Here is a 21,089-nt window from a genome sequence, read left to right on the forward strand (position 1 = left end):
TATTGACTGATTTTTATCCTTTTCCAACTTCATATCGAAGCTTATGTGATATTACCCGAATGCTCCCCCACTCTGACATTCTCAACTTGGCTTACTTCATTTCCTGGGACAACAGGTCTCTCCCTGGTAGGACTGAAAATGTACTGTTCCAGTAAGTTCTCCTGCACACATTACAGGAACTTTTCCCATTCCACGTGGCCTATTTCTCATTCCACCCTAGGGTGAATGAAATCACCAATTATCTTGGTTTCCACCATTTGGTGAAACCAGTGCTGCATGCAGGTAAAGAAGTCTACTTTATCTGTTGTTGCAAATTTTAAAAAAGATCCATTTAGCCATTGATAGTTATAGTTTTAGCAAAGGTTTGTAACTCGGGTTGTGGGTGAGGTCATTGATACTACTGCAGTGTGTTAGTTTGAACACCATGAGGGAATAGTCTCTATGCATGTTCGTAAGGATTAAATTTGGTGCAGTGCATTAATAAATCTAAGTTTTTTTCCTAAACTGAAATTTAAACTTAATCTTAATACTTGTCGTGCAGATCATGCCCCTTAGATATGCTGATGTGTTGACTCTTTCGATCTTGAGCTTGGTTATTGTGATTCATGGCAAAATATTTATTAGCTTTATTTTATTTACATTTTGTTGTATTGTGTAGATTGAGTTCATTGTAAGGTTATGTGTGTTCTTAAATAATATATGCCATTTGAATTTTGTAAAGAAAATGCTCAAATATTAAGTGGTAGCGCAGTATGGAGCTGGAGGAGCACAGCAGGCCAGGCAGCATCAGAGGAGCAAGAAAGTTGATGTTTTGAGTTGGGACCCTTCCTCAGAATTCTGATTTAATACAGATTTCTGAAGAAGGGTTCCGACCTGAAACGTCAACTTTCTTGCTCCTCTGATGCTGCCTGGCCTGCTGTGCTCCTCTAGCTCTACACTGTGTTATCTCTGACTCCAGCATCGGCAGTTCTTACTATCTCTGATCAAATATTTAAGTGTGCTAGCATACTTCAATTTTTCATTTGGATAAAATTCTTTTAAAGCCTTGATTTCATCTGAAGTGCATGATTTCAATTATTAATAATGTTTTGACGCTTCTAACTCAATGTTAGTTTATCATCTATGATGAGTTGCAGGATCTTCACAGGTGTGCATGTTATAAAGTTAAGGGGCAATTCAGTATAGTGTCCTTATAACTGAAATCTAGCTGCAATAATATATCTAAATATTGTTGTCTCACTGGTCATGTTGCTATCTTGCTAGCTTTGAAACCCAGCTTAAATTAACCTATGGACTAACAGTTATTACGGGAGTGCACTACTTAGGAATTAGAATTTACACATTGCGCAATGTTATAACATTTAGCAGGAGTCCTAGCCTGATCGTTCTTGGTTAGCCACAGTAAGGTCTGATCAGTTCTCAATTTATGTTTAAGAAAGGTTTATTGCATTCTGACTTTCAGCAGGTTAACTAAATGGACGTTCCAAAACCTTTTATTTTTGGATGTGAATTGAAAGCCAGAGAAAGTAGAAGGGGGTGTTATCACCACATTAACAGCAATTATATGTAGTCTTCAGAATAATTCAGTTAATTTGTAAGGACCTTGATATCATGGTCTGATTACCACTGTTTTGGAAACGGATCCCTGAACAGTTACAGAAATCTATACCACTTGGATGACTGAGAATGTTGTTTTATTTGTGAAAGGATATTATCAAAAAGGACTTGCAGTTATACAGCATCATTCATGACCATTAGATGTCTCGAAGTGTTTTACAACAAAGAATCAAAGTCTTTTGAAGTGCTGTCGCTGTTGTAATGTTGGAAATGCAGCAGGGGGCATGGCAAACTCCCCCAGTCAACATAATGATAATGACCAGATAATATATTTTAATGATGATGATTGAGGCATAATTATTGGCCAGATGACCTGAGTTAGCTTCTTTGCTGTTCAAAGTAGTGCCTGTGGGATCTTCTTTGCCCACTAGTGCAGACAACTTGGGGCCTCAGTTCATGCATTGTCTGCAACAGTGTAAAGTTTCCACACAACCATAGTAGAGTGCCAGAATAGTTTTTTAACATTCAACTCCTGGAGTGGGACTTTACTCATCAGGTTCCAGGTCTAAAACTATCAGGAGCCATAGAAAACAGAGGCTAGTAGAGTATTAGACAGAAACCCATATATGACGACCATACGATCGTTGAAATGCTTACGAATATTTGGCCCTTTCTGACATTGTAGCTTCGGTATTTTACAAGGGCAACTAAAATTCCCTGTCTAGCTGTTTGACATCGTATTGTATTCATCTCCAGTAAATGAGTGAGTGTGACCTTGTCCCATGCCAGAAATGGAGACCAGAAATGTCCTGTTTCACTCTAGTTCCACTACTCGATGTGTCACAGACTAAACTTAATTGTTTTGCGTAGCTGGGGATATGGTCAATCTTATGCTTTCTTTATATCTGAATAAAAAATGAATCTATGAATTTTCTTTTGTACTAAATTAGTAATTGTTTTTAGATTTTTAAAAATATTAATTCAACTGTTGATCTGGCTTTCTGGCATATATAGACAAGTTACTTGATGCACGCAGTTGTCTCAGGGATCTTAGCATATACCACTTGCTGAGGAAATGCAGTATTGAGAAGTCTTCAAGAGGACAATCAGGTTCCGCATTGGATTCTCAAGAGTGTTTCAGAAAGGTAGAGATGATCTGGGCAGGCTGCTCCTCAATAAACCTCCTGTACAACTGACGTCCAAATCAAAATGGCTAAAACCCAGGCAGATGATGTCTAAGAAATTAGTACAAGTGATTAGCTGAATATTCCCATGTGTCCTTTCTTTGGCCATCTTAAAAACACAGGTATCCACAGGACTTGAAATAATCCATTTTTCAGCATCCTTCCCCCAAAATCCAAGACTTCTGAAACCTTCTTTATCATATTATCATTTTCAAACATGTTCAGAGTTGATGGTTATCAATAATATTGTCTTCAGAGGAACCCACATTTCATGGGTACTTGCAGGGGAGTTCTAGTACACTGTCACAAAATCTGAACTTTACGTGAGAACGTAAGAAACAAGCACAGGTATAGGCCATTCAGCCCTTTTAAGCCTGCCTGACAAGTTGATCTGCCCTGGGTCTCAATTCCTCTTTTGCGTCAACTCCTCCATAACCTTTAGTACTTCAATATTCCAAAGACCTAAGTGCCTTCTGTTTAAATACTTTCACTGATTTAGCCTCCACAAACGATGGAGTAAAGACTCCTAGAAAGACGTTCACTACGCTCTGGGAGAAGAAATTATTTTTGGCCTCAGATTTAAATACATGTCCCCTTAGGATGTAATTATGTCCCCTTTTTGGAGATTCCCCACTATAGAAACATCTCAACATCCATCCTGTAAAGCCCCCTCAGAATCTTTTGTTTTTCGATAAGATCACCACTCTTCTTCTGAACCCGAATGAATAAAGGCCTAACCTGCTTAACCATTCTTGATGAGTCAACTCCTTCATCCAAGAAACCAGCCTAGTGAATCTTTTCTGAACAGCCTCCAATGCCATTGTAAGTTTTCTTAAATATGGAGACCAAAACTGTATGCAGTATTCCGGGTACAGCCACACCAATACCTTGTGCAGTTGTAAAGGACTTTCCCATTTTTTAACTCCAAGCTCCTAGCAATAAAGGCTAAAGTTCCGTTTGACCTGTTAAGTATTGCTGTCGTTGCATGCTAACGTTTTGTGCTTCATGCAGTTTCCTCTGCCATATACTTTTTATTGGCATCTGTCTCCACCGAAAAAAAAAAAAAAAAATTGTGCCTTTAGATTCTTCCAACCAAAGTAAATGCCCCTACACTTTGCCCCATATTTGTTCCTACTCAGCTTAAAATAACAATGTCTGTAATTCCCTTGCAGATTCCTTATGTCCTCATCCCACTGATTCTAGCATCAGGAAATTTGGATATATTAAATTATCTCCCCTGCACCGAATCATTTATATTAGATAGTATATAATTGTGACCTTAGGATGGATCCTTGTGGCACTCCACTAGTTATGTCCTTTCAGTCTGAAAATGATTCACTAATCCCAACACTATCTTGTGTGTGTGTTAATCAATCCACCTCAATCCATGCTAATGCATTTCCCCAATACATGAGCTCTTATCTTGTGCAACAACCTTTTGTGACACTTTATTGAAAACCTCATCTCTGCTTATCAGATCTGCAAAGAATTCCAGCAAATTTGTGAAACATTATTTCACTTTTACAAAACACATTGACTCTGACTCTGTGTTAAGCTTTTCTGAATGCCAGCTATTTCTAATTTAATGGACTGTTAATACTGTTCCAACAACAGATGTCAGGCTAACTGGCCTGTAGTCTCCTGCTTTGTCTTTCTCCCTTCCAACATAGGCTGTCCTGGTGAAGATTGGTACCAGATGCCTCTGGCTGAGTAGAATGTCTTCAAAGGACAAGTTGTTTTTCCTAGTGTAGAAGGAGAAATTAATCTGATGGAGAGTTGGACTTTGGACTGGCTTTTGTACGTAACTGCCAGAAATGTAGTGCATGGCAAAAAAAAGTTGCAAGATGCATCTGATTGCATTTGTTAGGAAGTGCAGTTGTGCCTTTTGTTAAGCTTGGTTATGATTTTGCTTTTATATTTCGAATTAATTGTATTTTATTGTCTAGCATGCTCTAGTACAAAAGTACATGAGTACAGTGAAAAGTGTACAATGTTGCCATTCTTGGTGCCACCTTAGTTACAAATGTATCTAGGTATGAAATGTTAGATACAAAGTAGAAGAATAAAGAAACAAAGTTAAAAGAAATGGTACAGTCCTTCTTAACATAGAAAAATAACAAAATAAAGTTAAAAATTAAAGTCTGCTGGGCTCGCATTCCCTACAAGGGCTCGATCTCTGCTTTGGCCTACTCTCCAGGAGACCTTTGGCTGCCTGCTCTCCCTGCTGCCGCAGTTGTCAGGGAACCTTCCTCACTGCTTGCTTTGCCTGCATTGGACTCAATCTCCAACTGTCAAAGTCCCAATCCAGTCTCCCAGCCGCTGCCACGCTCCGGACCGCAATGAGCAATGATGTTGCTGACCACCAAAAACCTGCTGTTGGCCCTCAGCCACTGCCATGCTGTGGACCCAGTGAAGCCACGATGCTCTTGCCACCCCTGCCTCCACAACTGTGCTCTCACCAGAGGTAAGTTTTAAAAAAAAAAGCTAAAATCTGAAAGAAAAATAAGAAAAAAAAGAAGAAAATGAAAAAGAAAAGTGGACAGAGTGGACAAGCCTATGCTGCTGCTGCCATCTGTAGCTTTTTAATCTGTTTTTCATTTGATATGGGAAATTTGGATTCAAAAGTGGAGAAATGGATTTTAATTTTCAGTTCTGAGAAAGGGACTTTTTGTTTTAAGGGTCAAAGTTTTTTTTTTTTTTTTGAAAAAAAGGAATTCAAATGTTTCCAAGAAAGCATGTACTTAAAATGGTACTTTCTAGATAGTGTGCAGTTAAATACAATGGATGCCCAAAGAGGGTTTGGGAGGTTTGGCTTGTGACAATAACATGTTTTTAAGACGTGTATTTTGTCTTGGTTTTTTCTTTTGAAGAGGGGTCTCAAGGCAGATGTGCTGAGCTGTTTGGTGTCAACTTCTAAATAGCTTGTGAGATGGTGGTTTTTTTGTTTGAAGTTGGATTCATAGAAGCAGCCTGAATGGATAAGGACAAGCTCCCAAAGAGCCAGGATTTTTAGTTTAAGCTTTCAGCAGTTGTGACTGAGTTTCCGTGGCCTTCACGGCACAGAATTTCAATGATTCACAATCCTCAAAGTTTTTTAAAAAAAAAAAACTCCTCATTTTGGTGCTAAATGGCATCCTCCTTGTTTTTGAGTTGTGCCCCTAGTTCTAGATTCCCTGACCACAGGAAAGATCTTACTGCATTGAATCCTGTCTATCCCTTAAGCATTTTGTATATTTCAATAAAATTACGTCTCATTTCTCAAAACTCTGGAGACAATAGGTCCAGTTTGTCCAATCTCTCTCCGTAGGACAGTTCCATCATTCAGGAACAAATCTGGTGAACTTTTGAACACCATATTCCAGGTGAGGTCTAACCAAATTCCTATTCAGTTGAACCAAGACTTCACTATTCCCTATTCAAGTCCTTTCGGAACGAAAGCTATCATTCCATTAGCTTTCCTAATAGCCTGCAGTTGGTAGCATGGGCTGCCAGCTGAACAACTTTAGAAGAAGAGACGTCATAGTGATAGAATGGCAGTTTGAGTTCTGTAGGCATCTCTCGGCTGAGAGCCTAGTTTGAGGAAGTTTCCGGGCTACAGTACTGAAAAGGTGCCTTGAACTGTTTAAGTACTACATGGAGGAAGGCTGAAAAGTGTGTGTAACCCTGAGAGAGACAGAATTTCAGAAAAGACAGTTTTAAAAAAAAATCTTAAAGTGAATAAAGCGCCCCGAGCTTGGTTATAAAGATTTATTGCTCTGTACCTGGTTGAATCTTTTTGCTTTTTCCATTATGATTTTTCTATATTGTATAATTGTCACTCTGACGACAAGAAAAGACTGAAACAATTAAATATTGTCTTCCAATAATTTCTGTTGGTGCCTGCAAAATTTATTTCTCGTTAAAATCATTGGTTTCTATAGGGATTATAACAGTACCGACAATGCTCAAACCATCATAACGAAACCTGTGCCTTCTGTACCAATCCAAAGCAGAGGTTTCTTTGTGTGAACACGTGCTCCTGTTTTTAGAATAGCTGCAAAGTGATTTGCTTTGTTTCTGGGAAAGGAAATTGGGAAATTGTTTGAAATATGGTTTGAAATTTTATAAACTAGTGACAGTGAGGAAGGTTTTCAGTAAAGCTCTTACGGAACATAACTTTGATTTACAACTTTGGTAGTAATACCTTAAGTAATTTCTAGGTATGCTAGAGATAATTAGTTGTTATTTCCCAAGTAATTAAATGTAAAATCAATAATAAACAATGCTTATATAGAAAATGCAAAGAGCAAGTAATTGACAGAATGTGTTTTTAAAATAGAATCAGCAGCTTGATTCATTGATGAATAACAAAACATATGACAGTAGCACATTCCAATTTGAAAATATTGGACAACGCATTGATTTTGTGGAATTTTAATTATTACGAGGATGTAAACAATTCTTTGACTTTTGAGTGGAATATTTTGGAACAAAATGAAACAAAGGTGTTGTGGCAAGTTTTCTTTTCTGCTTGTTAATTAGTGAGAAAAGCAGCTTAACCATGCTTTTGCAGAATATTTCTTACATGCTGGCATTGCTTTTTGACAACAAAATTTTATAAAGCATCTATACATTTATAACATTTGAAGCCATAGCATAGGCAATGTAGAGGAAAAATTAACACCGAGCCGCACAATGAGATATTCGAGCAAGCAACCAAAAACGTGGTCAAAGAGTTAGGTTTTAGGAACTTCAAAATGAAAAGAAGAAAGAGGTGTGGAGCATTTAAGTGGGAACTATAAGACCAGAAGATATGGGACCATAAGTGGACTATTCAGTCCACTGGGTCTGCTCTGTCAATAATTGAGATTGTAGTTGATCTGGTGATCTTCAACTCTACTTTCGTGCCTTTTCCTATAACCCACGATTGCCTACTGATTAAAAATTTGTCTGTCTCAGCTTGGAATAACCCAGCCCTTACAACCCTCTGTAATAAAGCATTTCACAATTTCACTATCCCCTGGGAGAAGAAATTCCTCCTCATCTGACTTAAAAGGTGACCCTTTATTCTGAGATTGTGCACTCTGGTCCTAGACTCTCCTACAAGGGGAAACAACCTTTCTACATTTACCTTGTCAAGTCCCCCAAGAAGCTTGTATATTTCAATAAGGACACCTCATTCTTTTAACTTTCTGTCCTCGAAAGAAAGTCCCTCCACATTTATGATCGACCTAATGAACTTTTTTGTAAAACATTCATTTTCCTTTTCAGCCCACAGTCAAAATACAGTAAATTATAAAGTTACAAACTGCTCATCCAAGATGGTTCCCAAAATCTCAGAATTTTAGTGCATGCAGCAGCCGTTCAGCCTATTGTGCTTGCACTGGCTCTCAAAACAAGCAGTTTGCTTAGTACCAGTCCCTCCCCCACCCTTTAATCTGGCAGATTCCTCTTCAGGTAATTATCTAATTTCCTTTTTGAAGGCCTGTATGAACCTACCAATTTCTTACTCTTGGTCAGTATATTCCAAAACTTAAGCACTTATTATGTCAACAAAATTCCCCTCTACTTCTTTTAATAGTTATTTAAAATCTGTGTGCTCTTGTTTTTGATCCTTTCTCAAGTTGAAACAGTTTCTTCCTTCATCTAGTCTGGGAGACCCCTCATGACTTTAATTTTCGTCATCTTCAGGGAAACCATATTAACTTCTCCAATCTGCCTTCATAACTGAGGTATTACTTTAATTAATAATATTATCATTACCATTGTGAAGAGACATTGGTGATGATCTCCCCTTTTACCAAATGTATTTTTAAAAAATTTGTTTCTGACGTTCAGTCAGTTTCTTTTCATGCTTCCTTTTTGCATTTTTTGTATGATTTTTGTTCTAGTTTTATGTTGTATTTTAATTCTTTAGTTATCCATTTTTTTTGGGCTCAGCCTCAGAACCTTAGATATAAATTCAATGTGTTTCTCACTAAATTCTTCTTTGAACTCTTCAAATTGGGTAAGTTAATTCTAACGGAAGATTAAATGAAAGTTGCTATCTCCTTCCTAACTGAGTATTACTGCTCAATGTGGTTCAAGAGCCTGCCATGCAAATATGGTAGATACACACCTCCGGAAGACTGAAAATTATTTCTTGAATGTTAAGATCAACACAGGTTGAGTGGCTGGTCTGTGCTAAGACATATATTGAACACATGATGTCCTTAAGGAAAACACCTTGTCAAAGAATACCACTTCCTGACTGCAAAAAATGTGCTCTCATTCAACACAGAGCCTCAAAAGAAAAACCCACAAACTGTTTTGAAGTACCTACAGGAACATAGTCCCCACACTACAAACTGATGACAACGCTACCTCTCAAAGATGCACCACCTGGCTGACTGCAAATCACTTCAAAAAACTAGCAATGAAGTGACTCTATTGGTGAAGTCTCTGGTCTCAGCCTTCCATAGAAAATTTGGACATCCTTCAATTGTTTGACTATGTCACGACCATTCACACTATATCAGATGAAGGTGTTGAGTACTTGGTTAAACTCAGTGACAAACTATAACTCCTTACCTAGCCATATGAGTACAAATGTTGTGGAAATTTTTATTTCTGCTTAACTAGTAATGAGACTAGACTCCAGTTCCCGTTCGAAGCAGTTTATTTTCTTACTTACTACCAAGGAGAGAGAGTGTCGATCTCCACCGGCAACCGACTCTGCTAATAGAGTATAACAATTTCATTTATACAATTAACTTCAGAGCAGGGTGTTCCCGTGACATCTTGTGTTTGTTGATTCATTCATTGTAAGTTTAAAGAAAACAGACACTGCTTGAGATAACAGGAATGCTGTCTTACAGATACCTTAATAATTACTTCTTCAAATGACCTTCGGCATGCAGCTAGCATAGGGAATGATATACAGTTTGATTGAAACTCAAGCTTATCAGTAACTAGGCTCCACGGGGATACAAGGGACATCTCTGATTCAGCCTAAAACCTTGGTATAGTGACAACATGTCAAGAGATCCTTCTCTAACTCTAGCTAAGATAACATGCACATAGTGATAACACAGTCTGAGTAACTGCCTCCCGATTTCTGCTAAGCTCATTAAAATCCCACATGCTAAACTAATTAAAATTCTTTCTCTATGCCATCAGTTTCTCCCGTGGCTGCCTTTTCTGTCTTGGCCTAAATTCGCATCTACCCTTGCGATGTAAAAGTTTTCTTCCACAACAAAACGCTTGCAGGTGCATGCATCCATTTCTTCCCTCATACCCATTTATCAATCCACTCCTGAAACTCTTAATCATAAATATTTATGTCTTGCTGTCATCTCCCTCAACCAATGTTATCTATCTGTTGATTTAACATATGCCATTACACTTAGCGTAAATCTCTTCCTTCCTTGGAGCAGTCTGCTTCTACCTCTGTTGAAATGCAGTGATTGTATCACCTAGTGTTTCCAGGAAGATGTTGAGCACAGCTTTGCAGTTCCGTATGAATATTTTACGTAGTTTTAACTTGTAAAGTTTCTGTTTGATTTTTGAGCTATACAATTTTTTTTTCACTATTTTGCCCATTTTGACTGCTGTCTGACAAGTGAACTTCTTGATTTTTAATTAATAGTAATGCAAGAATTAATGTACAGCAATGATGACCAATGAAAGGAATGATTTATTACATGTTATTGCCTCAAGCTTGCACAACCCATGATAGTTGGTGGTGGAAGAAGCAACACTGCCTTCCCCGAATTGCCTGCACTGAATTGTTGCTCTCTCCAAATTCCCAAATTTGTAATGTTTATGATGTGTTCTGTTCATTCTGTGTGGGCACTGTGGTTGATTCTTATAGTTGATTTGCTGTTGAATCTTTCATTGTGAGTTCCTACAAAAAGATTGGGATTTCCTTGAGGGCCTTTAGTGATAATTGGGAAGTGAATCTTCTTATCTGTGATTTATTTCATCTTGCTTCAGATCCATATACCTGAAACATAAGGCTATATTTTTAAACTACCGAGAGCTCAAAGGCTTTGATACTATTATGTTTTGCTACCCACCCAAATGAGTAAAAAAACACTTTCAGGTGCATTCATCATCTCTTCCCTTACATCCCCATTTATTAGTCCACTACTGAAACTACGTACATAATGCCTGTCCCATCTAGTTCCTCTCAATGAATGCTGTCTATCTATCAATTTAACACAGTATTGTTTTTCAAAGCTAAACATACTAAAATTGCAGCTTGAAATGTTATTTATTAAATGTATTTTATTTTTGTCTTTTAATATCGCTTTGAATCTATGGCCTACTGCATAGTTCTCCCACCTTCACCTGTTCCCACTTCTTGCCTTTGCTTTGTTCCATGTGAGACATTAACTTGCTTTGCAACACCATCGGCACTATACAAGTGTTAGAACCACAGGAATGTGATGTGATCCATTTGGATAACTACAGTTACTATATGTGGTGGAATTAGCTCCAGTTTGTGCTGTGCATTCCATTAAGATTGGAATAGTTTTACTTGCTTACTGGGACTAGAGCAATCTTTTTTTCAAAAATTGCATAAATCTCTGTTACTTGAGAATGATCGTTGTCAGGGATTCATGCACAGTCTTTCACTGATAGCCTTGGTTTATTTTAAATTAAGATGACTGAATTTGCAACATAATGCAGGTCCAATGGATATATCATAAGTTCAGTTCAGGGATAATCAAATTAATCCATCTAGTCAATCTAGGCAATGGTGTAGAGGTGTCTTAGCTAGTATCCCTCAGTAATCCTAACCAGATAAGTTTGCAGAAAGAATTTGAGAAGATGAAATCAGGTGCTGCTTGTCTTCTGTATTCTGTATCAGTATGATCTCTGTGTTGTACTGGAATGCTTCAACCCTTAAGTATTTGAAACTCTGCACTACTGATGTTATCAGTTGAACTTTGAGCGTAGCCATATGCACTGGTTATTTAGCTATTACCAAACTATTATTTGGTAGAACAGAACCTGAGTATTGCTGAAAAAGAGGCACATTTTATTGAAGCTTTTTGTCTTGGATTCATCAAGACCATTTGCGAGAATACATTTGGAGAGGAAAATTAACATTTACACTGCATGAGAGGAGAGTGCTGATTCGTTGGCCAGTAGACTCCAGTAGAATTGTTGCTATGGAGAATTAACCCATTAATGCTGATTGACAGTTAACTGCCAGGCTTTGTTTCAGTTTTAAAGTAGGCAAGTTGACACTAGTCAGAACATTTAAACAATATAACTGAATTGCTCCATTTACTTTGAAATGGTTTGATTTGCAGAATAATTTGCATTCAAAATATCTGGAAAGGCTTACTTATGTCAATTTGCCTATTGGTTGGCTGACTCAATTTATGGAAAATAATATACTTGCTGGCATTGGTTGGAGTGTTGTGTGCATCTCCTAGTTAAGGTAGCTAGTATAATATTGGACTGCTGAGGGCAGATACATAGGAAATCTTAGGAAATAGGAAATCTTTTTCCTTTCACTCTTCACATACTATTTTGCTAGATACATTTAATATGTCATGTTTTGGATTAGCTCCAATATAATCAGTGTCATAGTGCAAGTAGCTCCACTATAATACCTATTTAAGACTAGTTCTATTTGGGTTAGTGTTATGGTTATTTTAGTCTTTTGAGAGTCGCTTCATTGGCTCATTATCCCATTTTATGTTATTTGGAACTTTTGCAGTTTAAACAATTCATTGTTTTCCATTTAGAATTTTCAGTTTTTTTTAAGTGAATGTTCTCATTAGCTGAATCAATCTGATTCTCTAAGTTTAATTTTCTTGCATAAAAATTGCACTATTAATGTTCATTTCAACCAGTAAATGTTGCAAATCAGTTTTTTGATTTTTTTTTCCAGAGCTGTTTTCCAGTTTCATTTGAGTCGGAAAGCTAATGTTCAGTTGTATTATCTGCGACCGTCTGGGTCAGAATTCAAATCCTATGTTATCTCTCTTCAGGTTTATCTATTAGGCACTCATGACTAGTTATTAATTTCCCTAGGGCCAAAAGCCAGGGCAAGGTTAATTTTGCTGTCTTTTAATAGTTAACCATGTGTGTTTTCTGAAGTTGTGAACATGCTGCAGTGAAGTAGAGTGCAGACCAAGTCAAATCTATTCTCCTTTCTTTTTCATTGCTCAAAAATTTGCCAATGATATCAAGCCTGTAGGTGTGGGGATTAATGGGGATGATGTCAATTGACTGTCATAGTAAAAAGATAAGGAGAAGTGATACTCACTGAAGGAGACAGTTCCAAAAAAAAGTGTATAGGGGCAGAGAGATGTGAGGGTTCATGAGCATAGGCCTTTGAAAAAGATAGGAGTTATTGAGAGAGAAGTTAGCAAAGCATATGGGATTCTGGGCTTTTGAGATAGTGTTGTGGAGTACAAAAGTAGAGAATACTGAACCTTTGTAAAGTCCTTGTTAGGTCACGCCTGAAGTGTTGCTTGTAGTTCTGGTCATCACCGATCATGAAATATATATGTTTCAAAGAGGTCAACTCTCCTTCTAAACTCCAATGAGTACAGGCCCAATCTACTCAAGCCGTCCTCACTAAAAAAAAAAATCGTGTATACCTTGGATCAACTGAGGTGAGGTTTTTCTGGATTGTCTTCAAAGACAATATATCTTTCTTTAGATAAGAGGACCGAAACTGTTCATGGTATTCTAGTTGCAGTCTGGCCAGTATCTTGTACAGATTTATCAAGTCCTCCCAGTTCTTACATTTCATTCCCTTGAAAGTGAAGTGTTTTATTTGTCTTCCCTAATACTTGCTGAACTTGTATGCTTGCTTTTTGTCATTGAGAAATCAGCCTTTCTTCATTTAAATACTATTTAGCCCTTCTATTGTTTCCCGCCAAGGTACGTGACCTCACATTTTTGCACATTTTTTCCACCTGCCAAGTTTTTGCACACTTAATCTGCCTAGATCCCTAAATAGACGGTCATCCTCACCATTTGCTTCCCACCTATTTTTGTGTCATCAACACAATTGGCAATAGTACATTACTTTGTCTCAATCAAAGCATTATTATATATTGTAAATAATTGTGGCCCTTGCTCTGATTCCCATGGCACTCAATAAGTTGCAGGTTGTCATCCGGAAAATGTTCTCCTTATCCCTACTCTATTTCCTATTAGGTAGAGGTGCCAGTGTTGGACTGGGGTGGACAAGGTCAGAAATCACATGACACCAGGTTATATTCCAACAGGTTTATTTGAAAACACAAGCTTTTGGAGCCTCAGTCCTCCTTCAGGTGTTAGTGTGAGAGGTTGTATCGGGCACAGAATTTATAAGTAAAAGATCAAAGGTTTCCTATTTCCAATTAGTTTGCCAGTCATCTAGCTATGCTAATATGCCATCTTCAAAACCACAGGCTCATATCTTACTAAGTAGACTTATGTGCAGTATTTTCATTTAAATGCATTTTGGAGATTCAAATATACCACATCTCCTGATTTCCTCTTTATCTACCCTGCTTGTTACCTCGTCATAAATTCTAATAAATTTGTTGAGCTTGATTTTCCCTTTATGAAGTCATGCTGACTTTGCTTTGTTATTATTGTGTATTTCTAAATACTTTGCTATTACATCCTTCATAATAGACTCAAACATTTTTTCAGTGACAGATGTTAAGCTAACTAGTCTCTCGTAACGTGTTTTTAGCATCCTTTCCTGTTTGAATATGGATGTTATATTTGCAGTTTACCAATTCTTCAGGACTTTTCCAGAATCGAAGTCTTCTTTGATTCAACCACTGTCTCTGTAGCTACTTACTTTTATATCCTAAGATGCAACGCATCAGGTCTAGGGAACCTATCAACTTTAATTCCTAGTACTTTTTTTCTCTCGTGATTAGTTATTTAATCTCTTTCCCCTTGTGCTCCTTGATCAGTTTTGGAATGCTGTTAGTACCTTTTACCATGATGACTGATGCAAAATATTTCTTCAATTTCTCTATCATTTCCTTGTGCTTCATTATTATTTCCCAGCCTCATTCTGTAAAGCATGGTAAGGATGGAATTTGGAAAGCAAGTTGATGAGATCTTCCAGTTTGGGCATGAAAGTAGGAAATGGCAAAAAGAGGTGAGGGAGGAATTTGGACTGGAACCCAGAATATTTGCCATCTCCTGGTAAAAAGGTATCTACAGCTGGACTTGTAAAGGCTCCCGTAGCAACATCTTCTGCTTGAATAAAAGGAGAAGTTGCCTTAATGAATGAACAAATTCAGCCAGGCATAGAAGAGTTATTATAGATATTGCTTGGTTGGATATCCATTCAAGAAAGAGGCAGGGCAGTTTTTAGAGCCAGGAACTTATTAAAGTACAACATGCCAACAGAAGATTCATGAATGTAAAGTTTTAAAAGGTAGATCTCTGAGGCGAAGAGCAAATTGAAATAATGGGTCGACTGGGGCAGTGCCATTTGTGAATGTTGGAATGAAAGTAGAAGCAGGTTTTATGAAGATGGGGGCTCAATAATATTGAAGACCTTGGAGAAATGATTTCCAGAGGAGCTGTACGTAACTGTTAAGTCTACACGACGCTTAGAAAATGTTTCAGAATTATTCCATGCGGCAGCCTTGCATGTATCAGTTAAAATTTGACTGATATCCAAGAAGTAATCATAGCAATACACTCAAGCCATTACAGCACAGGACACCATTTAACCCACTGAATACATGCCAGCTGTCTGTACAGCTAGCCATTCTGTGCCATTACCAATTTGTTTAAGAACATCTTTCTTGGATGCTGCAAACCATGTCATGAGGGTATTGAAAGGAACATGGAAGTAGGATAGTTAGCCACTCCGTCCTATTCCGTCATTCAAACAGACCCTGGCTGATATGCATTCTGACTCTATGTATCTGCTTTTGCCCCATATCTTGAAATTTGACTAACAGAAATCTGTTAATCTACTAATAAGACATTTATTCCCACTTTTCCTGGTCTGCCAGGTTTACTTTGGATGTCAAGGCAGTTCTAACAAAAGAATATGCACAAGTACAAAAGAAAACTACAAAAATCTTGCCCATACTGTGCTTACAATCACAAGTGAATGCTTTTATCTGGACTTGTCTGAAGATTAGATGAGAACAGGTGATCAGCCTGATCTGTCCCAACTTCTCGCTGCTGATCATATGACCTCCACTCCCAGAGCCAACTACTTGTGCAGTAGGGCAAGATGTGTTTTTTTAAATACTCTTTCCATTCAAAGAAGCTGCACCTCCAGCAAATGATTAGTTTGACCATTGGTAAACATCACAAGCACTTCAACTATCATGACCACTTTAATCAATTAAATCATAAGGACTTACTTGTGTCTCTTTGCAAAGAAGCTTATTGCTTTTAATAAACCTTGAACTTAGCTTTAGCTTGTGTTCGCTTTTACATCTAATCAAATTGTATGATATTTACACAGTGCAGTTGTCTTGTGATCACAGATTCAGCTGATGAATAATCCACGTTATTATCTCTAATTAACTGTGTCTGTTTTTAAACAAGACTTCAGCTTTTTCAGAGTTATTGTGACAGTTCAATCCATTTCAGCTGAGTTACAATGCTTGATGTAAACAAATACACATTCTTTTAGCAAAGCAAAGCACAACACTTTAAAACCAGGAACTTTTCAAATCATGAAGTCATCACCAGGCTTTGTATGTTTTCTCCTCACTCAATTTCACTTACTTCATTTTGGATAACTCAGTCAGTAAATTTTAGATTAATATCAACAAATGTTATATTTAAAATAAATAATTGATGCAATAGCAACTGTTGAGTAAAAGATTCCACTGTTTGATTACTCTTACCATGTAAGAGGCACTTCTCGACTTTGTTCCTGAAAGACCATTCTTCATTTTGTAGGTTATGTTCCGTAGTCCTACATTGTCTCATGTGCTCTCTGACTACCCTATCAGGCCATCCTTAATATTCGTATAATGTTGTTGGGTTGGAGTTCTCGGTTGATGAAGAAGTCCTAGTGAGTTATTGCAGTTACCTGTCATGTAGAAAGTGCATATTGCATAGAGTGTCATTGAGCACGGAAACAGACCCTTTGATCCAACCAGTCCATGCTGAACATAATCCCAAACTAAACACTCTCCCCTGCCTGCTCCTGGCCCATATCCCTCCAAGCCTTTCCTATTCACGTACTTATCCAAATGTCTTTTAAATGTTGCAATTGTATCCACATCCTCAGTAAGTTCATTCCACACATGAACCACCCTCTCTGTTTTAAAAAAAATTGTCATGTTAAATCTCTCTCCTCTCACCTTGAAAATGTGCCCCCAGTCTTTAAATCCCCCATCCAGGGGAAAAGGCAACTACTATTAATTCTAACTCTACACCTCATTACTTTATAAACTTTTATAATGTCGCCTGTCAATCTCCTACGCTCAAGTAAAAAAAGGTCTCCAGCCTTTCTTTATAACTCAAACCTTCCATACCTGGCAACATCCTGGTAAATCCCTTCTGAACCCTGTCCAGCCTGATGTCCTTTGCTAAAATTGGGTGACCAGAACTGGACACAATATTCCAGAAGAAGCCTCACCAATGTCCTGTGCAACCTCAACATGACTTCCGAACTCCTGCACTCGAAGGACTGAGTAATGAGGGCAAGTGTGCCAAACGCCTTTTTAACCATCCTGCCTGTATGTGATGCTTACATGGCAGATCAGAAAAGCCATTTAATTATAATTGAAGACAAATTAAAGACTACTTTCTCAACTAAGTGCATACTTCATAATCCTGAAATTCAAGCCATGAATTATTTAGTGCAAATCTCTATTGGTTATTCTGAAGAAATTGTTTTGGTCTTCCAAAATATGAATCGGTACCACATCCAGTGTGGCAGTCTTTCAGCCTGGCGTGGCCTCACCATGGACTAATGGTCTCAAGGTGGTTCCTCGAAGTGTGATCCCACCATGGCTAAGCACTTAAGAAAGACTGTAATGTTTGAACTGTCAGCTTTATTTCTTTATTCTCTACTTAAAACTAAGAAGATCTGTAACTTTTAACCATATTTTATAGGGTTTACACAATGCTATAATTGCTGTAATGTTTAACTTTTAACTTTGTTCTTTCTTTCTATCTTGTTCTTAAGATTCTGTACCTCGGTACTTGTACTTACAATGGCACTTATCACTGTACTCCTGTACTTTTTACTTGAGTACATGTGATATAAAAAATCAAAGGAGAAACAATATTAGTCATGTATTTTTTCTGTGTTGCTCACAATATATTTTGAAGCAACTTTATTATAAACCATACTTTGAGGGGGAAAAAAAACTTTCTGCATGTCTGTACTGTTCCACATTGTACAATCTAAAGAAAGGAAACAAACCTTTGAGACAGATTTTACACTGTTTATGTTGTATTACATGATGATATTATGTCTGTCTAATTCTGTTTTAAAGCTATTATTCATTTCAGGATGCTTCACTCACCTAAATACAAAAGTTCCATTTTAGCAGGTTTCTGTCATTTTACAGGTAGCTTTGTGTTCTCTCATTTTGAGTTCTCTCATTTTGTGTTACTTGCATTCCTACTTGAAAAATTAACAGTTAAACTGCCCAGTTCTTTGTTTCAATTTGGTTTCCAGTAAGCAAATGATAAGAAAAATTGACTTTTTAATAACTTCAAGAGTAATTAGTTGCATTTTCTACAGCTTATGAATATAATTAACACTGTTCTTTTTGTCTAGCCTGTGATGAATGGACAATACTTCCAAAACCCAATTTGCATCGTGACCTCAATAGATTCGGACACTCAGCAGTTGTAAGCAATGGGTGAGTCCATTATTTCCTCTGTGTCTATTGTCTATTTTCTCATTCCATTTATCTCGGTGGTCAAAGAAACTTTTCTTTATTGCACTATTATCCTTCCTGGCATTTGTCGATGATCGACTAAAGTTTGGCATTCTTTTCTCCAATTAGCAATGTGAATGATGGAAAAGTGCATTAATTTAGGAACAGAAATCTTTAGACCAGCTTTTACATGCTATTTTTTTCATGTTATGTTTGCCTGACCTTTTTAAAAATGCGTTTTCTGCCCTTAATTTGAAAACAGTGCTTGTTCTTTGGCTGAGAGGGTATTGGAGAATGTACTTGCATGCTCTTAGTGCTGCCAGTGCTGAACCAGACAAATTCAACACACTTCATTCCTCGTGAGCGATGTTGCTGAACTTAGTTTGTACCTCCTCCTTGAACTGATAACCCGTGTTGGGAAATGTAGTAACCACCTGTGTCTTATTACTTTGTATGCTAGTGCTATCCTGTTTTAGTACCTGCTATAGACATTGCGAAATAAGTTTTTACGTACTTATGAATAATGCTTTTCTCCTCTTCTTCAAGATCTATGTATGTGTTTGGCGGTTTCTCCAGTATGCTTTTGAATGATGTCCTCGTATACAAACCTTCAAGCTGTGAAGCCTTCAGTGAAGATCTTTGTTTGAATGCTGGTCCAGGTGTTAGATGTTTGTGGCACAAGCATCATTGTGTTCCGTGGGAACTGGGCCAAAGTAATAGTAGCTTCCATGAGGTGAAATGTCCCCTCAAAACCAGTAAGTACTGATAACACGTGAATATCAACTTAGACTAGAATTTTTCAGTCCTTAAGCAGGCTCCTTCCTTACAGTGAATCAGAACTGTTACAATAATTTAGGGAATAGTAGAAGTATGGCATGTAAATTAATCTATAATTCTTGTTTTGTCCATTTTATCTTGTGTATGACAAACATGGCTAGCTTTAACTCGCATTTTTTTAACTGGCTGTACTGAGGAATATGATTTCGCAAAACGATGTTGGCGTTGAAGTGTATATATCAAATATCCTGTTGTAGTACAATATGCTACTGTGGAATGGAAGTCATTAAATTAGTAGTTGTTAAAAATCTGCTAGTACTAGTAGTATCCTTAAGACTTTGAATATTATTAAGCTAGAAGGGGTTCAGAAGAGATTTGCTAGGCTGTTGCTTGGTATGGAAGGTTTGAGTTATAAACAAAGGCTGAATAGACTGGGACTTTTTTCACTGGAGTGTAGGCGGTTGAGAGGTGACCTTATGGAAGTTTATAAAATACTGAGAGGTATAGATAGAGTTAATGGTAGTTGTTGGGGGATGGGGGATTTCAAGACTCGAGGCAATTATAAAGCTTAAAACAAAAAAGAATGTGATATAGAATCAACAATGTGGTTCAAGTAAGAACAGTGAGTTTCACAAATTCTGAGGTGTCATGTAAACAAAGCTTGAAAACATATTGCCCTTTAGCATAATACCAGATGTTAATGGCAGAGTTAGTCCTTCAGTCCCTTGAATCTACTCCATGATTTGATAAAACCATGCTTAATCTGACTCTGGCTTCCTGTTTACCTCGTCAGTCAAGAATCTGTCTACCTCAGCTTGAAAAATATTCAATGACTGTGCCTCTGTTGTTCTTTAGGAGCAGAATTCCAGAGACTAATGATGAGAAAAATAAATCTCTTCATCTACATTTTATGGCAAGCACCATATTCTTAAACTCTGGGTCTCCTTGTTTTAGTCTGTTCCATAAAGGGATGCATCTTTCAGTACCACCTGTCAAGCTCACTCAGAGGCTTGTATGTTTCAATGAGATCAACCTTTCATACTTCTAAACTCTAACAGATATAATATTACGAGACTTCAACTTCATCCCAAAAATCAGTTGAGCGAACCTTTTTGCAGTTTCCAATGCAATTGTATCCAAAATTGTGCACAGTACTTTGTTTTGAGCACAGTGATGGGGCCGCACAATGCACTGAAGTGCTCTCAATGAGGATGGAGCTTTACCTCCACAAAGAATGTGCAGGGTTCACTCTTACCAATACTGTCAAGGGTAGATGTATTCATGACAAGTAGATTTGAGGGAACAGACCCAACCCAGTCTAGCAGATATTTCCATCTGGACTTAACCAACTTTCTCACAAGTGGGGTTAGTGAACCACTTTTTGGTGAGGGGTGGGGGTGGGGTCTCCATCCAGGGTAGATTTCCATACTAATTCCATGTGGTATTTAATAAGGTGGTGTACTGATACATTAGCTGAGAGAAGGTGGTGGATGGTAATTAGCAGACTGTGTTTCCTTGTTCATATTTGAACTAGTGCCATGAAATTTTTTGGGTCTGAAATCAGTGTTTCCAGGCCACAGTCTCCCAAATGTATCCTGTTTAACCACCACTGGTGAATCCACCCAACCACCAGGACAAGATATTCCATGGATGGTGGCAGAGGAGTCTGGAACTTGCTGAGACTCAAAAGCACATCTTTTAGCCAATGTCAGATTATTCCTTAACAATTCTATGGGTAAGCTGTTCCAAATGTGATGCA

The 21,089-nt window shown here is 37.6% G+C and overlaps 1 protein-coding gene across 1 annotated transcript in view; it reads left to right on the forward strand.

Annotated features, from left to right (window-relative positions):
• The window catches only part of atrnl1b (attractin-like 1b), an 843,599-nt gene that overhangs the window by 139,875 nt on the left and 682,635 nt on the right, over nt 1–21,089 (forward strand). Inside the window, exons 8-9 of the mRNA XM_048609206.1 lie at nt 18,451–18,535; nt 19,100–19,308. Of these exons, the coding sequence (XP_048465163.1) occupies nt 18,451–18,535; nt 19,100–19,308 (294 nt within the window). The remainder of the gene's footprint in view (nt 1–18,450; nt 18,536–19,099; nt 19,309–21,089) is intronic.

Source organism: Rhincodon typus, chromosome 20, assembly GCF_021869965.1.
Source record: "Rhincodon typus isolate 14 chromosome 20, sRhiTyp1.1, whole genome shotgun sequence".
Classification (NCBI taxonomy): domain Eukaryota; kingdom Metazoa; phylum Chordata; class Chondrichthyes; order Orectolobiformes; family Rhincodontidae; genus Rhincodon; species Rhincodon typus.